Below are 14486 nucleotides of genomic sequence, written 5' to 3' on the forward strand. Positions count from 1 at the left end.
TCAAGTGATCAAGTGTCAGCTTTATTCATTTGGTAACATTCTTGCCTCAAAGGTTTTGGGTTCAAGGCCCATTCCAGGACTTGAGCACATAATTTAGGTTGACATTTTAGTGTGGAGTGTTCAGGGTGTGCTGCATTGTCAGAAAAGCTATGCTTTGAATGGGATGTTAACCAAGTCCCTATTTAACGTTCTAATGGATATTAAAAATCCAATGGCTTATTCAAAGAAGAGCAGAAATTCCCCTACTGTCCTTGCCAATTAAAACAAACATGTGAAAGATTGTTATCAGCAGGGCATCATTATGCCTACAATGGCAGCCCCATGTGTCTACTTAACAGCAATGGCTGCACTTCAAATCAGTTAATTATTTGTATAGCACTTTGGAATATTTCTGAGACTCTTGATGAGGTACTAAATAAATGAAAGTTCTTTCTGTCAGTGTAACACATATCTGATCTGACAATTCTCCTGCACTCTGACTGGTCTGACATACTAGTGTTTGCTATCTGATCTGAAGACTAATGTGTGTTCTGTCAGGCTAATGTTTGGTATCTGATCTGAAAGGGGCGGCACAGTGGCGCAGTGGTTAGCACCGCAGCCTCACAGCTCCAGCGACCTGGGTTCAATTCTGGGTACTGCCTGTGTGGAGTTTGCAAGTTCTCCCTGTGTCTGCGTGGGTTTCCTCCAGGTGCTCCGGTTTCCTCCCACATGCCAAAGACTTGCAGGTTGATAGGTTAATTGGCCATTATAAATTGCCCCTAGTATAGGTAGGTGGTAGGGAATTATAGGGACAGGTGGGGATGTGGTAGGAATATGGGATTAGTATAGGATTAGTATAAATGGGTGGTTGATGGTCGGCACAGACTCGGTGGGCCGAAGGGCCTGTTTCAGTGCTGTATAACTAAACTAAACTAAAACTATTGGTGCCTGATCTGCAGTCCAGTGTATAATGCCAATTGGGTGCAACTTCAAATTCAGATCAAATTCTGTACCCTTGTCATTGTTTCCATTGGCCTTTTTAGGCCATTGTCTTTGGTGCTAGATTAATGCAAGTGGTTGTTATCTAATTTTTGTCAATCTAATAGGAGATCTGCAATCATTATTAGCTTAGTGATGAGATTCCACTTCCCGGCAGTTTAATAAGGAGCATCTAACTCTCATGGCAAGTATGCATCCTTTTAACTAAGTAATGCCATAGGGGAACATCAAATTCCTACAGCTCTTGAGGTAGATGATGCCTCCATTTACTCAAGTGATCTCAGTATGTTGTATAGTGTAGTAAAGCAAAAAGTTAGTACCTGACCATTGGGAGTTTAATTCTCCTTTTTGTACTATTCAATGCTTTCACATAAAGAAAGAAGAAATTATCAACCTCTATTTATTTAGCACCTTAGGCCACCTCAAAGTGCTTTCCAGCCAATTCATTGCTTTTGATGGGTATTCACTGTTATTATGTAGACAAAAACTACAATCTGTACTGTTTTAATAGTCATAAACCAGTTTCAAATAATTGCATTAATGACTGTATTAAATACTATAAACAATAATTTATGAGAAAACAATAGCTGGCTGACTAAAAATAATATGCAGCTGGAACTAAATCAACTGGCGTGAAGGTGAATGTTGTATCTTGCAGTATAATATGGGAGTTTGTCTATGTTGTAACAAGACTTATATTCCAGCCAGTGTAAATAGGGTCAGACTTCAGGCTTGAGACTAACTAAAGTTTAGAACTCTTGAAGCTAAAGAAAGCCAAATCCTAAAAAATAAATCCTAAATTCGAAAGAATAAAAACAAAAAGTACTGAATGGACACCCTCAGCAAGTCAAGAAATACCTAAGGGGAGAGCAGAGAAATTAAAGTTTTGGGTGTGGGCCCTTTGTCCAAAACCTACATTCTCATCCCTGCAAAGTGTTGAATCAGTAAGCAGATGTCAAATCCTACCTTTATCTATCCTGGTCTAATAAAACAAATTTGTGCACACAAGCCTTCATACTGAGCTTTTGAAATAGGTTTATTTGAAAATTAGAATAGAGTATAATTTAGGTAATCTTCATATGAAATTATATTTTCTCTTTTATCCAGTCATTGTACAGTAATGTGTTCTAGGAACTGTACAAGCGATGGGCTACTGTAAAATTAACCATAGGTACCATACAAAAATGCATGAGTAGATCACTGCTTAATAGATACTGCAAAGCCACTAATCCTATCATCCATCTTTTATTTTCCAACATTTTCTAATGAAAATGTAGAAAGGTCTTTTGTATTGGGAGTATTCCAACCATGTGCACATGAAGTGGACAAGCTTGTCAGAACCATTGCCTGTCAGATATTTTGAATCATTAGCAAACCTGTTTACTCCAGGTACATTATGCAAAAATTTGCAAAATTATTGCATTTGTGAACTTCGTTTTGGCAGTTTCAAGGCAGAGGCAATTTGCTGCTCAATTTGAGAAAATCAAAGACTGCAAAATGTGCCAACTGAAGATAAAACTATTAGTCAGTTTAAACGTAACTACTAAGCAATTCTTGCTCAATTGGCATCAGTGGCTCCCTGGATCTTTCAGCAGCTTTATCCAGTGAGTGGCTGAACTGAAACAAGAAATTCTGGAAATACTCAGCAGGTCTGGCAGCATCTGTGGAGAGAGAAGCAGAGTTAACGTTTCAGGTCAGTGACCCTTCTTGAGAACTAGCAGATATTAGAAATGTGAAAGGTTTTAAGCAAGTAAAGCAGGGGTGGGGCAAAAGATAACAAAGGAGAAGTTGTAGATAGGACAAGGTCACAGAGAATAACCGACCAGAAGGTCATGGAGCAAAGGCAAACAATATGTTAATGGTGTGTTGAAAGACAAAGCATTAGTACAGATAGGGTGTTAACGACTGAAAACTGAACAGCCACAAGTACAAACATGAAAAAAACAGTGGGTAGGCAAACTGAACAAACTAAGATAAAATAAAATAAACACAAAAAAAGAAGAAAAAAGAAAAAAAATAACTAAAAATAAAAGTAAAATGGGGGCCCGTCATGCTCTGAAATTATGGAACTGTAGTGTGCCTAATCGATAAATGAGATGCTGTTCCTTGAGCTTGCGTTGATGTTCACTGGAACACTGCAGCAATCCCAGGAGAGGTGTGAGCATGAGAGCATGGGGGAGTGTTGAAATGGCAAGCAACCAGAAGCTCGGGGTCAGGCTTATGGACTGAGCGGAGGTGTTCCGCAAAGCGGTCACCCATTCTGCGTTTGGTCTCCCCAATGTAGAGGAGACCACATTGTGAGCAGCGAATACAGTATACTACATTGAAAGTACAACAAGTAAATCACTGCTTCACCTGAAAGGAGTATTTGGGGCCTAGGACAGTGAGGAGAGAGGAGGTAAATGGGCAGGTATTACACCTCCTGCGATTGCAGGGGACGATGCTGTGGGATGGTGAAGAGGTGGTGGAGGTAATGGAGGAGTGGACCAGGGTGTCGCGGAGGGAACGATCCCTTCGGAATGCTGACAGGGGAAGGGAGGGGAAGAGTGGCTGAACTGTACAGATCAGCAAGATTGCAGGTTAGATCCCTTGTCAGTGTTGTGTTGCTGATCCCAGCTGGGATGATGTAGGGGTGTTATAACTGACAGCAGCACTTATCGATTTTCAAGGGGTAAGTCATCCAGGATTCTCTCTCATAAGCATGATCCAGCAATTCTCTTCTGCAATGGCATGTGCATATTTTAGGTAAGGAAGAATCAGGGTTAGTTGGGATGGCCCCTGCAGTTGAGTAGCAAGTTGGCACTGACTTTCAAGGTTTCACATGTAAAAAATAGCCACTTGGGAAGTGGATGGAAGGCACATGTCTCCTGTGGAACTATACCCACAAAAGTCAGTGCCTTCAGTAGAGGAGTGCAGGGAGAATATTGGCAAGAAAATCAATAGAAACTTAAAATCCTGAGTTTATTCAAATAGTTGAAATATCATTTTTGGAGGACATTATGATACCGTACCTGAGGTAGTCATTGCACACCCAAGCTAAACATGTAATGATCCTAATGCAAGAACAAAATAATTATTTCAAATGGATTTGGCCTTGTTGTGATTTCTTTGGTACAATGCCACTACTGTGAAGGTCTAGCACTTACTAAATTTAAAATGCGGAATTCCAAACATGTTCCTGTTAAGCTGGCTAATGGTCAGCAGTTGAGCTGTTGGGCTTTATGTACACCTTAGTTTCTGACTGGTTATTTTGATATCTCCTGAGGGTTTGAGAGTTTTAGCTTGAGTATTTAGAGATGTTTGTTAAAGGTGCAATTTAGCAGTGGTAAAGTATCAAAAATCCTTTAACATATTTATGCATAGAAGAGATTGAGTTTGCAGTAACGCATTTGATGCAGTTATAACATTGACTGTATTTAGCCTTATAGATTAATTTACTTAACTAAAAATAGGCCTACAAATACAAAAATCAAATTGTAAAAGTGTTGCAGTATGCAGTTATTCAACTAACAAGCTGACTATGTGATGTTTTCAGAGCAAATAGTCCTTATTTTTCCAATAGTACAGCTGTTCAAAAGCTCTTTGCCGGGGAAACATGATCCCATTACATCAGTCATTGGCTCTAGCATTTTGCTCTTTAAATATCAGGAGAAGACATTGTCACATAAATTGAGAAATGGTTGAAGTGCATCTTTCATCTCACCTTTAGCACCTTCCATTTTACCAGTGTAATGTTCAGATTGATTTCACTGTGGACATATCTACAGTGCAAAGTGGGCAATAAATGTACAGACTGCTCAATTTTGCAGCCAGGTTAGCCATGTGATCTTTGTACTTTAGGGAACATAATTTTATCGTGTTTTCTCAATATACTTATACCTAAATGCAAATAAAATCATACCCATGTCCCCTGCGTTAGTGAGGAGCAACTAGTTTATAATAATACCCAGATTTACAATACCAACATCTGAGACATAAATGTCCTGAAACACATTTCATTATTCTACAGAGCATATGTAGAAATTGAATGTCATACCATTTTATGAAAAAAATCATTCACTGAGAATCAAACAGATTGCTGGTTCATGCAATTATGTCAAGCAAGTCAAACAGCAGTGAAATGATACTTTATTTCCTATATAAGTCCATTATGGGAGTTAATTCTCAAGCAAGAAAGCCTCACTTTACTGTATTATGAAGAAACTCTGTAATATACCAACAGTAGTGTGTTTTATTTGTTGCATAGACCCTTGAAGTGCATCCTAAGTTGTGTGAAGCAATCCAGTGACTTGGTTAAGTTATAACTATCTTGAGTTAGATAGCTTTATCTTTATTGCAGTTAGTTATGTTTCCAAGCCATGAAGACATTTTTGATGCTGTGCGAAATATTTATGCTAAAATTTTAGAAAAGTATTACTGAAAGCAAAAAAAGAAAAATTATACATAAAGGCCATGCTTCAATTTTATTCTGCAATTACAATCTATTTAACAACCCCACTAATTGGAAGTTTTGCATGTTTAATTGTCCTGGTCCTAGTGCCTGATTTCTGACTTTAATGCATTGTTATGAGCTATTATTGCAGTTGTATATAAATATAGTGCTAACACAAAATGTGCTTTTTCTAAGTTATGAATAATTCCAATCACAATTGTTTTTGTCTGATAAAGTTAATTGTGTTCAGGGAATCTCAGATTATTTCCTTTCATTACTGTTTCTGGAGCATTCTTCAAGACACAAGCATATATTCTATAACCTTAACTGAAAAGTTTTAAACAACAAAAATATTTTTAAAATCTCTAAAAAATGGAATATTTTAAATGAAATTAGATGCCAACTTTGGCACATGTAAGGCACTTCTACATCAATAGGGTAACATTCACAGTAAGTACCTGATTCTTCTGCCACTGACTGCACTCTCTGCAATCTCAATGGCATTAGAGACACGCATTTTCATGGACCCACAATATCTCCAACGATCTTAGAGAGGCGTCATCTCCAATGTACACATTCACATGTACAACAATACATGTATGTGCCCAAGTTTGCAAATACACAAGTCAGGGCACCCACAGAGATTCAGCCTCCGTTTTTAGCTTCCAGGTGTCTACAGTTTGAGGGGCAGCATGACTCTTATTTAAATAGGGGGAGTGTTGCACATGAGTTTCCATTTGAGCACTGCTTTCCTGTGGTCAGTAATATAAAAGTGCCTATTGGATGGCATTGTTAAAACTGGTTGTAGACTTCATTGAAATCTAGTTGTTTAAGGGATATGTGGCTGGAACTATGTTAGTTACCAACCCAACGCAAAAAGCAATTAGCTTGATCAGTTAGTTCAACAACAAAAACACATAGCAGATTAAACAGCAATCCATGCAGCACTTACAATCTCTCTAGTTTGGGAAGATCGCTAAAAGTTTCTGGCTCTAGTATCTCTATGTGGTTGAAGTGAATGTATCTGTTGAAAGAATTCACGTTAAGAGTTAGTATTTGTAGTTGCTGCCTGGGATGTGGTTTGTTTTCAGAAACCAACCCAAGCTACTGTAAATTGGTGATTTCTCTTATTACTAGCTTTCCTGTGTAACTAACATTAAAAGCCGAATACAAATACCATGCGTTAGGCAATAACTCTATCATATTGGCCTTTCTACTGTATCCACACATATTTTTAAAGTGTTTCACACAGAGCACAAACTCAACAATCCTAACAGCTGGGGCTGTTTCCAATTTCTCTGAAGCTATGACAGAATTCCACAAATGACTATTAATAGCTAACAGTCAGTCCTCCTGCTCTGTCATAGCATTGACAAGATGACTTCATACATGCGAAACAGAATTTGTAATTTCCCGATATCTAAAGCAATTGGAATCTTTCTGCCCATTCAATGTCATTGGCCTCTTTAATTGCCACCATTGCTGTCACTGACTATGGTTGCAACCCAATTGCTCATAGTCCAGCCAAAACTCTGAAAGTTATTTTAAAAATTGTCGGAAAACCCCAAAGTAGGTAAAGGATTCCATGCTAGGAATTGACAGATACTTATTTTTTATCCAACATTTAAAGATTACTTGTCCATTCGCTCAAGCTGTATTGCTAATGCATTCTGGTTTTCTGCTCAAATTTCAAACACATGAAATACCCAAAATTATATTCCTGGTATGGCATCCTGTTGGATAGAAATTAATTGATGGAATTCTATCATCATAGAAAAATGAAGTAGCTCTTCTAATCAATGATTTTAGTTGTTATATCTAGGATTCCTTTCAGTTACAGTCAGAATCAAACATTATTCCAAAGGGTGGGCATGATATTCTGTGACTAACCTCTAATGAGTTTCCATGGTTAGTTAACCTGCTAACTTTCAAAATACAAAAAATTACTAACTAGAAGAAAACCTCCCAATTTACAGTAGTAGGAAACAGAAGAGGGAACAAAGCACACAGCAAAAGAAAATCTAATGAAGCTTTTGTTAATTTTGCCCCAATACTTAATTCTAGAATAACATGCTAATTGCCTCAAGTTGTTTAAGGAAACATGTTCTGTGCTTTCCCTCTTCTGCCCAGTCAGTATTCAATAATGTGCAACTGCCATAAAATTCAATCCTTGACAGGCTACATAATACATGCCAATGAATGGGCAACCTGCCAACAGAAATTTGTGTAAGATGGTCAATTCTGCCTCAGGAACTTTAATTTCTTTGTTTATAGGAATAATTGGAACAGGGAATAGTCTGTTTGCCACTAAGGTGTTCCCATAAGAGACTTTATTGTACTCATATACTCACCTGATAATAAACATAAAGATACATGTAGCTAGACTTCAATATGAACAATTGCAGAATTTCTAGCCATAACATGAAAGAAAAACAATGAAACTGACAATCTTTCACAAGTAGTTGAAATCTTATACTAATTGCTCAGGGTGGAACTGAGCCTAACAAATCCAGAAATACCAGTCAATCTCCACTCTGCTGAGCTGATTGATTTCAGCAGGGGTATTATAATGAGCCTTTGGGAATAGCAGGGGAAAAAATCAGAGTTTCAACTTTGGTTGAAATCGCTGCTGGAAAGAGAGTGTTGTATGAGACCAGGTTGTGTTCAGTTATGATGCCTTGCATGTTCAGAAGGGGTGCTAATACTATCTGGGCTCACACAGCACTTTAGACGTGTGAGTGAGCCAAGTGTAGAGAAAGCCAATAGCTGCAGGGCTACACTGAAGCATCTTCAGGAGAGGAAAGGAGCAAAAGTGGAATAATAACATAATCATCAATAAGTAGCCTCTGACTTTTTAAAAAGTTATTTTATGACAGTAATAGTTATGAACTGTAAACAGTTTACAAACATTTTGAAACATTGTAGCAACTAAATATATATGTTAGTTAAAAAAGTACATTAATATTATCAAAATATTCTCTTCCTGCCACATGTGCTATTTTTCAGGAAAAGCCCTGATCTGCAATTATAATTTTGTTCTTAAAAAAAAAGCAAAGCAGGAGAATAAAATTTGCACTTTTCCCACAATGTAATGTAAATCACACAACAAAAACTGATACACCAAAGAAAACTCAACAACATTAAAGACTCCAGTGGAAAAAATCAAAAGCAAATGCTCACCAGAACCAAAACTTGGAAAACCTCTCGTAATTTTTTTTTTGATATGGCCTGAAAGTGTGTGGGAGACTATCAATCTTCCTCTTCTACTTAGGCTGCACAGCTTTAACTGCAGTCAAATTCTGTCTGTGCCAACTGATCTTGCTATGTGAAAGTCCTTCTCACGTGCTGTTCATCTCATCCTTGGAAAGTATTTCAGTTTCTGTCCATTTCACTTACCTATTGAATTATCATGTTGACTATTGGATAAATAAGTTCTTCTCTGCAGATGCAAGTGAGCCTAGAGATTGGACTTGGGTTTTTTGATTGTAATGCCGATGGCACCTCATTAAATCAAATGAACTGCTGCTGACAGTGCAATCAGGAAACCTAGACCTTGTCATCTGCAGCACATCATTAAATCCTGAAACCATTTAATCTCTAGGTTTGTTGATGTGAATGTTTCAGAACAGTGGAGAAGGCAAACTTTTTAAGATCTCCATATACATAAATAAAGGTTCAAAACATAGGAAACAAAATTATGTGCTTCTTATAAAATACTACCAAGTATTTAACCCATGAATTAAAGAAGGCTGTGACTTTGTTATAATATCTTAACACAACCAAAGGGTTCTGATAGCATCAGAATAGTAGTTTCAAAAACTCAAGACTGTTTCATCCAATAAAACACCTAACTTTCTCTTGTACCTTTTATAGAATCATAGAGTCATAGAAATGGTTACAGCACAAAAGGTAGCCCTTCAGCCCATCATGTCTGTGCTGGCTCTCTGTAAAAGCAACTCACCTAGTCCCATTCACCTGCCTTTTCCCCGTAGCCCTGCAAAGCTTTTCTCCAGATAATTAAACTGTTCTCTTTTGAAGGCTTTGATTGAATCTGCCTCCACCACACTCTCAGGCAGTGCATTCCAGATCCTAACCACTCGCTTCGTAAAAATGTTTTTCCTTGTGTCGCCATTTCTTCTCTTTCCAATCAATTTAAATCAGTGTCCTCTGGTTCTGGATTCTTCAGCCAATGGGAAAAATTTCTCCCCATCTACTCTGCCCAGACTGCTCATGATTTTGAGCACCTCTATCAAATCTCTTCTTATTCTTCTCTTCACTAAGGAGAACAGACCCAGCTTCTCCAACCTATCCACATAACTGAAGTTCTTCATCCCTGAAACTATTTCTGTGAATCTTTTCTACACCCTCTCTAATGCCTTAGCTTTTATGTGATATAAAACTTTCCCATCAAAGCTCAGTTCCTTGCATAATCTCTATTATTGCAAAATCTTGCACTCCCGGACACAAGTTAAAAACACATTGTCTGATGGGGCAATTTCTTTCTCACCATTAGCCTCCAACCTTTCCCTCAGGCTGCATTTTGCAACTTCCACATTTCACCCTATTTTATTGGTACTACCAAAGTCAGTTCTGCTCTGAATTTTCTCCATTGTTCCTTCTAAACTCTCAATAGACTACCCAATGGGATCTTCATTCTCCCGCCATAGTGAAATCAAAGCTCATTGTAGAGTGATTTACTCAACTCCTTCTTTCTGAGGACTTGTAAACTGTGGAAATCTTCACTCCCTCATTCTTTCTGTCCACCCATAAGTATAGTTAGTTAAATCACAAGTTTGGCATTACCTGCTCCTTACTTCTTTATTGATACTGCCTTCTAGTTTATACAGTTTAAGCTTGGTGCACTATGACCCTTGACCTTTCATTTTGGTTTCTCAATTAAAGAGAAAATGTTTACTGTTATCATTGCCAACCAACACCATTTTGCAAATGAACTGTATTGTGACACTATATGACAGGAAGAGGGACAGAATTGATAAAATGTGTGGTCCTGTCATTTAATCAGCAGGAACAATCTTGCTGAAAAGTAAACCTTCATGTTTGAGCAGGGTATTCTCCATCATCAAATGATATACAACTTACAAAACTCTCACTGTGCTAGGCTCCAACAGTAACACTGAAATTGATTTTCTATAAATAATTAACTTGGTTATTTTTAAAAGTTGGCATCCAAAAAAATGATGAAGTAATAATAACCCAGGACGCCTGTGAACACAGAACTATAACCAGAGTTCATAAATGTTTAAGGACATTGTGTAAGCATGCACCATTAATTTGCAATAACCATGATTTATGAAAAATTTAACATGTTATCACATTCAAGGGATCTCATCAGCTCTTCATCCTGAACCATGTTAGACTGAAAACACCAGGCATCACTGAACACTGAATCATTTTCAATACATGTCTGAGCAAATACATGGATTAAGCAACTGTTAACTCATGTATAGCATAGCTCATGGAATTTATTTCACTTAACACAATAGGAGAATTCAAAATTCAACAGCTGCTCATAATCTTTAGAAATAATATTTACTCTTTGTAAAAGACAGATAAAAATAATGGAAACTTTAAAAACAAACACTATCTCTGAGATAAATACTCAATGGAGAGCTGTAGAAAACAATCATTGTTCCACTCAGAGAAATACATTGGGCTGGATTTTATTTTCCCGCAGCTGGGAGTGGCAGTGGGCGAAACTGCCGTGATTTTGAGCACGAGGGTTCATTCAAATATGCAGGGCAGCTGCCCCCTGCAATCACATGGTGGGGGTGACCTAAGCGACACCGTGAGCGGCATCAGCTGTCTCTGCGCAGGCACTGGCGCCATTTTAAAGGGCTGCCAGCCCTGCACAGAGAATGCAGTTACCCCCATTACCACCCCCCTTCCCCCGCAGCCCACACTAAAAATAAATGATTGGCCCATTCCTCCTTCCCCAATACACTGACATTGCAGAGTTGACGCCTTTTCCCCACAACTGTACAAAGTGCAGAGGTCAGCCCTTCCCTACCCACACTGAAAATGCAGAATTGACCCAGTTCCTCCCACCACACCACCCCCGCCCCCCCCAACCCCCCACCAATTACACTAAAAATGCTCTGATCCCCGTTTCTTCACCTCGGTGGCACCAGCTTTACCTGGACGAGAAAGTGAAGGTGCGTGAGTGCTGCCTGTCATGCTGAAGATCTGGATCCAATGGATGTTAAGATTGAGGGGAATTGGGTTTCAAATGTATGCATAAATTTAATTTCAATATTTAAGGACAGATCCCATCACCAAGCGGCTCAGGGGCCTCACCACCGCCAGGATGATCAGGCCCAGCAGTCCCGGCGTTGGGCTCCATGGCGGGCCGCTGCCGCTGCGATCCTCTGACACCCCTTCCGCCATGGAGCCTGATGACGGGAGCTGAAAAAAATTCAGCCCATTGATAATTCTTTGATGCACTTTCTTTGTAAGTATTTTTACCTATCTGAGTCTTGTAATGATAGCACAATGAAAGTTCTGATCTGAAGCAGCTATTGCATTATAATTAATTTAGAGCTTGTTTAAAATTACATCTATAAGATAGGTTTTGTGGCATGGGCCAGGATTTTGCCTTGGCAACAGGGGTCTCGGCCACTGGCAACAGTGCCGGCGAGAGCCCCGTGTCGCGTACTCTGGGGAAGGCCTGCCAAATCAAGTGCCAATTAAGCACATAAGTGGAGAGCAGCGGCCTTCCCCGGGATCAAGAACCCCGATGAAGGAAGTCCTGCTTGCTGAGAGCTGTTGGCCAATCAGAGGCCACGAAGGCAGTGGCTACTGCCGATAGTGGACACACCCAAGGCCCTGGAACTACGACACAGTTAAGTCACAGTGGGAGGGCAGGGGATGGCTTTCAGCAGGGCCCCCACTTCCTGATGCAGAGTGCCTTGTTCAGGCCCTAAATGCCTTTTAACGAGGGACGCCACCCCCCCCCCCCCACCCCCCACACCTCCATCCCCAGAGCTTGCAAACAACCCGCAAAGGTTTTCTTGGCATGCTCCCCGTGCAGCGAACGGCCCATCCACTGCTGGGCTAATTTCAGCAGCGGCGGGATAAGGCCCTTAAATGGGCATCAATTGCCCACTTAAGGGCCTCACTTGGCAGTGGGCCAGGAACACCATTCATAGGCCTTCCCACCCCAGACTTAATTTGGGTCGAAATGGGAAGGTGGTAGGATCCCCCCTCCACCATCACACCTGATTATATGCTGTCCCTGCCTCCAAACCAGATGTGGGGGAGAGCATAACACCTACCCTCCATCATGTGCAGTGGGTTTCTACAAAAAAAAGTTTATGAAGTACTTTTAACATAATAAAATACCACAAGGCACATCACAGGGACATTACAAAGCAAAAGAGCATGGTAATCAATGCTAGTGAGTGAATTTCCCACCCATGGCAGAATGGGCACAAATTTGGTTTCCACAGCACCGCTGCGTAAGCCTGTACCCTCCTGGAGATATGTGCTATGCCACGAGCTCTTTGCAGCCTAGCCCTCCTACTGTTTGACATCTTGTCCTGTAAGAGAGAGAGAGAGCAGAATGTCAATGATTGTGTACCACTGTGTTTAGATGATGTGCCTGCCTTAGCTGAATTGCTGGAGGTATGTTGAAGCAGTGAGTGGTGGATGTGAGGCTGGCAGCAATGGTAGGTGTGTGAGGAGAAGGTGGAATTTGTGGATGCTAGGCGTCAGTCTGGAATTACAGGGAGTGCTAACAAGTGATTGATGGAGGTGTGTTGTATTGAGCAGCATGGCAGGCTGGTGGTGTGGTGAATCGGACAAGTTGTGTGAAGCTGCATTCACTGACCTCGTCCACCCACCTGAGACCATTAGATTTCTTATGGCACTGCTGCCTGGTCCACAGAGCCAGATGCCAGGAATCTGGGAATTGACCTCACTGGCAACCTGCTTTCACTCTATTCTGAGGGTGGTCCTTGAAGGCCTACTGGTCCCCCATGGAACCATGGTGCCTTTCCTCCTGCCCACCTCTATCACTAATACTTCCAGCTCCACATCCATCAACCTGGAACCCTCTCTCTGCCCTGGTGTTCCAAGTTCTATACTTGAAAATGCCACAATATTATTGTCTGTAGCTTCCTTTAAGAGGGACAGACTGCCTTTAAGAGCAGAAGGCTGCCTGCACTGTGTGCTATTAGTACAACATTGCTGGACCCTTGCAGTAGGTAGAGGCAGCCAACAAAGCAAATGCTCAGCCTTACGCTGAGGTGACAGCACCAAATTTATGTGCTGCTCACCTCCAACGGAACCAGCATAGGCAGGTCGCAAATTGTGATACCCATGCCCGAGAAAAATAGTAAGCCATTTTTAGCCCAATATGTATGAACCAATTGTAATGGGCCTCATATAAATCCCATTCCAAGTGGTGGTGGTGGATAATTGTGAAGCCACAATGATAACTGGCAAGATCTGCTGCTGCCAGGTCATCCCACAGTGATCAAGTCATTGTCGGAGAGAGGGGGTGGGGGTTGGAGGTCGGCAAAATCATGACTGGGGAGGCCCAAATTACTTTATGGGCCAGCAGGTGCAATCCTGCTTGTCCACCCCCCAGAAATAAATAAAAACAACCCTTTTAAACTTAGTTTAGACTAGAAAAGTATTCTCTTTTTAATTTTCCATCAACCCAACACATGATATTCTATTTGGACTGAAACACAACACCAAGTAGTTCAACTAGCCACTCCTGGAAAGCATTAATGGAATTGCCAGACTGAAATCCTAAACACCATCCAATGGAAACACTCTTAATAATTATAGATGCCAATGAAGAGCTGGAAAGCTAGAGTTAGGATTTTGTCTGACATTCTTTGACAATGCGGAGATCATCATTGAGACAGATACCTGGCTCAACTTGATTAACTAGATGAAAAGAGAAAGTGCTGAGGTCTGTTGTAATCACACTTATTGCTCGAAGTTGTTAAAAGTGCATTTAACCATTATAAATCCTTTATTCATTACTATCTGCATCAAGTAGTCCAGAGAAGATAACAAAACCTGACCCAAAACTAATACTGGTATT

The 14486-nt window shown here is 40.2% G+C and overlaps 1 protein-coding gene across 1 annotated transcript in view; it reads right to left on the reverse strand.

The window, feature by feature from the left end:
- Positions 1 to 14486, reverse strand: part of LOC137369572 (peroxidasin homolog) — a 705658-nt gene that overhangs the window by 307753 nt on the left and 383419 nt on the right. Inside the window, exon 5 of the mRNA XM_068030861.1 lies at positions 6363 to 6434. Coding sequence (XP_067886962.1) covers positions 6363 to 6434 — 72 coding nt within the window. The remainder of the gene's footprint in view (positions 1 to 6362; positions 6435 to 14486) is intronic.

This window comes from Heterodontus francisci, chromosome 5 (genome assembly GCF_036365525.1).
Source record: "Heterodontus francisci isolate sHetFra1 chromosome 5, sHetFra1.hap1, whole genome shotgun sequence".
Classification (NCBI taxonomy): domain Eukaryota; kingdom Metazoa; phylum Chordata; class Chondrichthyes; order Heterodontiformes; family Heterodontidae; genus Heterodontus; species Heterodontus francisci.